The 5,017-nt window shown below is 48.6% G+C and overlaps 1 protein-coding gene across 1 annotated transcript in view; it reads right to left on the reverse strand.

Moving 5' to 3' along the window:
* Window positions 1-4,997, reverse strand: part of LOC104624819 (protocadherin gamma-C5-like) — a gene marked incomplete at both ends in the record, with an annotated part of 9,279 nt that extends 4,282 nt beyond the window's left edge. Inside the window, one exon of the mRNA XM_010292286.1 lies at window positions 2,640-4,997. Within this exon, the coding sequence (XP_010290588.1) occupies window positions 2,640-4,997 (2,358 nt within the window). The remainder of the gene's footprint in view (window positions 1-2,639) is intronic.
* Between the last annotated feature and the right edge of the window lie 20 nt (window positions 4,998-5,017).

Here is a 5,017-nt window from a genome sequence, read left to right on the forward strand (position 1 = left end):
TGGGACACAGTTCTCTAGAAGGGACCTTTGGGGACCTGGGGCTCATCCACTCAACTTCTGGCTGCCATGGGGGCTTACACAATGGTTTGGCACTAGGTGCTCAAGCCAGAGCTGGCAATATTCAGCAGCACAGAGCTTGTGGAGCATGGACTCCATGGCTGGTAAAGGGACTCACACAGTGAATTCCAGTGGCCTCTCTGCAGGGGGAGGAATCAAGATTTCAGACTCAGAATCTAGTCTAAAGCTGCTTTAGAGAAGATGCCTTTCTCTGTGAAGCATGTTTTTCAGTCCTTTAACCATCTTACAACTTCACCTGGAGTTCTCTCTGGTTCCTGACTATCCTCCTTGAACTGTAGACACCAAAACCAGACACACCATTGCAAACAACAGCTGTCACACCACCACCAAACCGAGCTGACACAGAAGCAACCCTATTTCTGACTCTTTGGCTGGATAATTCTACCAGTGACAAGGGAACACTCGTTCTCAGAGCTGCCAGTCGAGGACTTTCCAGCACTGAAAGTGGCATGCAAAGGAAAGAAACCTTCACCAGACACATAGATGGAGAAAGAGGCACTTACCCACTTGTTCCAGGTCTCTGGGTCTGAGAGAAGCGCCAGTCTGTGTTAGGCTGAGCTTGCTGCAGAGAAAATAGAAGAGTTTTAATACCTCCATTCTTGCCTTTGAAAATGAAAGCGAACTGATCCTGTATTATTTCAGTCTGGAATATCAGCGTGTCCTTTCCAAGTAAAGCAAATCAATTAGAACAAAAAGAAAGCTCCCCCTCCCCCTTTCTCGAGTATTTCTGAACCAGCATGAATACTAAAAAGCATGACAAAAACTATTCAGCGAGTAATCTTCCAAAGCAGCTCAGGAAACCAGGCTGTGAAAGAAATGAAGCATGAAATAAACTGATAAGGGCATCAATTCAGCAGGAGCAATGGTACCAAAGTAATAAGCTTGGAGGGGGGGGTGGGGGGTGGCAGAGTTAATTGATACTGAGAAAGATGCTTTTAATGCCAGAAGGTAAAATGATAACAGACTTTCCTAATCTGTCCTTCTTCTGTCCTTAAAAAGGCCTGCCTGAGATCTTGATTTCACACATTGTATTTGAATGACTTTTCCTAGATGCTGTGACCTCGGAGCATTGCAATATTTTTCAGTCCGCAGAGAAAAGAATGAACTTCCGACAGCAAAAGAAAAAAGCGTTATTTGTTTAGGAGACACAATAAACTTCGGACACAGCAGCACACTTTGTAACTTCATTAGCGAGCCCCTGTATCTCTTTCTGCCTGTGTTATTTTATCATCAGACAATGGACATTTTGTAAATAAGGAAGGATGCGAAGCAGGCTTCTATATTCCTGTTTGAATCACGCCTTTGTGAAGAGCACTAAATAGTAGAACTGTTTTCTGTCTCGAAGATGCATACTTCCGAAAATCATAATCTTCTTAATTAACTCCAGAATGAAAACATGCTACCTGGAAAGGACAATGTTTCTCTCAGTTACCTTAGGAATGAGCAGTTCATAGTCCGTTACAGTGGAACATCAATTTTATAGGATTTTTCTGCTTGTACATGCAATTACTAAGGAAAAGTGAAGATGGGTACAGCTGACCTAGATTTTTATTTAGTAGATGTGATTTCACTAATTTCTTCACAGCTTTGATGATTCTCATGAAAGAATATATTAGAATAAATTACTGCCCTAAAATAGAGTCCCCCTGGTATCCAGGCAGCATTAAAATTAAGCCGTTTAAATACTTGCCCTTCAGATTTCCGATACACATTTTTGCACACGCTGACACACAATCCTGCACTAGATAAGCCCTTCCCAAACTATATTTTGGGTTCCTGTTGTAATTACCGCTTTCAAATTCAGGGCAGGCATTTATGACACAAAATTACTTTACTTTTTATATCCCAAAGTTATAAAATCTACAGCTAAACACAGTCACCTACATCTATATTTAGACATCTGAATACAAGCGGCTGAAGTTTTCAAAGCTTGCCGGTGTCTAGGTCCCTGCAAGCCCAAGGGCACATAAGGTCACCGGGATCTTTGCGAAAAATGTCAGTACGTTCAGTGCTGAACAGTGAATTCAGCCCCTCGCTTAAAATGGCCAAGCTGGAAAATGATCCCTTGCCAGGGCACAATCACTTATTAATAGCACTTGAGAGTTAAGAAATGAGAAATTTCTACAATGCACCTCTAAAACAGAGCAAAAGAAACACTGACAAACTTTGCTTTCAGGTAACCTCCTCTCGCGTCACGGTTTGTATGTCGTGCAGAATAAAGGAGTTAAACAGAATCAGGAAGTTAAACACCAAAAAAACATGTTCCTGACCGCACTGAGAATCACTTTAAAAAGCAAAGAGTACCAACGGGGCCAAGGGGACACTCTACACTTCTACGAACACACAGTCTTTGATTTTACAGTGCCGACCAGCCCTTTCCCCCACCTCCACCAAGCCGAGCCAAAGCTTTCACCTGGCCACCTCCCAGGAGGTGACAATGACACATGTTCCCTGAAGCCACTTTCTTAGGTGGAAGGACAGACAGAGAACAGCCAACTGGCCTGGATATTACCGACCGTTGCACTTAGCAGGCAGGACAGTAAGAAACACCCATCTCTTACCCCATCGCAGGGACTCGCTAAGGTGCTGGTCACCTGCTCATAGGCAGCCACGGTCTCCGCAGTGCTAGAATGGCTGAAAGGTTTTACAAAGAGAAAATCGCTCTGGTCAGACATGGGTGAGAAACAGGAGGTGTAATTCTGTGCCTGGGAGGTCAAGCCCGCTCCTCCCACATCCAGGTACTTGATGAAGCCATCTGGCTTCATCTGCCCATGGAAACGCGAGGCGGGTTTGCGGCCAGTCCCTCGGCAGCAATCTGCAAAGGTCCAGCTGGCAGCACCAGCTTTGAGACACCGGGCAGCCACCACAGCAAACATCACGCAGGACACAAGGGAAATGGACACCAAGGAGATGATGAGGTAAAGAGTTAGGTTGGTATCCTTGGGAGAAGATTTGGGGAGGTCCAAAGACTTGGCGAAGTCCTGCGCACTGTTTTCCTCCGGAGAAATTACTATTACCACGGAGGCCGAGAGGGGTGGTGTCCCATTGTCCCTCACTTCGACCACCAGCCTGTGGGAATCTTCTGACTCCCTGAGAGCCTGTGCAACCCTTATCTCTCCAGAGCGGTGTTCCACTTGGAAAGGCAAAGCCTCAGCTGTCTCCTGCAGCTGGTAGGACAGCCAGGCATTATGGCCACTATCAGCATCAACAGCTACAATTTTGGTGACCAGATAGCCAGGTTCTGCCAAGGCCGGGATGGTTTGGTGGAAGGCAGAGCCCTTAGGGACAGATGGGTAGACAATGGTGGGGGCATTGTCATTCTCATCCAGGATGAACACATGGACCACAGCAGTGCTACTCAGAGCAGGAGACCCACCATCCTTCACCTCCACAGGCACCTGGAACACCTTGTCCTGCTCATAGTCCAGAGCCCGCACAGTGCAGATGGTGCCATTGTCCTGGTCTATCCGGAAGTAGGTTGAGATGGGTACATGCTGCATCCCATTGTCCAGGATGGAGTAAGACAGCTTGGCGTTGCTACCCTCATCAGGATCAGATGCTGACACTGAAAAGACAGAAGTTCCAGGAAGGGAGTTTTCCTGAACATGAGCTGTATCGAAAGGGCTGGAAAAATTTGGTGCATTATCATTCACGTCAGCAATTCGGAGGTAAAAGGTTTTTTGTGTGGCCCTCTGTGGGGACCCTGAATCCACAGCCCGCACCGTGATGTTATATCCACTGGCCTTCTCCCGATCAAGGGGACCATTTGTGACCAGCGAGAAATGCTCTTTAAAAGACGACACCAGTTTAAATGGGAGCTCTTTTGATATCTGCAGATGGACCTGCCCATTGTCACCAGAATCACTGTCCTTCACACCAATGAGGGCAATCACCGTTCCCGTGGTTGCATCCTCCTGCACTGGGCTAGAGAGAGAGGTCAGCACGATCTCTGGGCTGTTATCGTTGATATCAATTAATTCCACTCGCAGGTGACAGTGTCCTTCCATGGCTGGGGATCCCTTATCCCTGGCTCGAACCGCAATCTCGTAAGCACTGGATTCCTCATAATCCAGCGGGGCTTTGGTTCTGATCTCCCCTGTCCGGGGATCTAAGGAGAACAGCTTGGTGAATTTACCAGGTACATTATTGCTAACTTTGAAAGAATATTCCACATCCCCATTGGGACCTTCATCCAGGTCAGTGACATTCAACTTGGTGACCAGAGTGCCCACTGGCACGTTCTCCTCCAGATGTACCTTGGATATGGGTGGGTCGCAGACAGGAGGGTTGTCATTTGCATCCAGGACATGGATGCTAACCTTGGCAGTGCCAGACTTCACCGGATTTCCTCCATCCAGGGCTGTCAGTGTTAGGTGATGAACAGACACTTTCTCTCTATCCAGTGCTTTTTCAAGTATGATCTCGGGCATTTTAACACCATCTCCTCTCACGTTGATACTCAGGGCAAAATGCTCGCTGGGGCTGAGCTCATAGGTGGAGATGGAGTTGGAGCCCATATCCGGGTCTTCTGCTACCTCCAGGGGTAGCCGAGTCCCAGGGTTGGCTACCTCAGTGATCTCCAAGACCACCTCTGGCTTGGGGAACTGGGGCGCGTTGTCGTTGACGTCGAGGACATCCACCTCAACACGGTGGAGCTGGAGGGGATTCTCCATGACGAGTTGAAGGTGCAGGGAGCATGTGGGGCTCTGCCCGCACAGTGCCTCCCGGTCCAGCCTGCTGTTGAGGAGCAGCACACCCGCAGCCAGGTCCACCTGGAAGTGCCGCTGCCCACCCTCGCTCACCAGGCGCAGGTTGCGGGTTGTCAGGCTCCGCACCTCCACCCCCAGGTCCTTGGCCAGGTCGCCCACCGAGGAGCCTGGCTCTCGGTCCTCGGGCACGGAGTAGCGGAGCTGGGAGCTGCAGGGAGCCGGCAGGCAGG

This window comes from Phaethon lepturus, unplaced genomic scaffold, assembly GCF_000687285.1.
Source record: "Phaethon lepturus isolate BGI_N335 unplaced genomic scaffold, ASM68728v1 scaffold17750, whole genome shotgun sequence".
Taxonomy (NCBI): Eukaryota; Metazoa; Chordata; class Aves; order Phaethontiformes; family Phaethontidae; genus Phaethon; species Phaethon lepturus.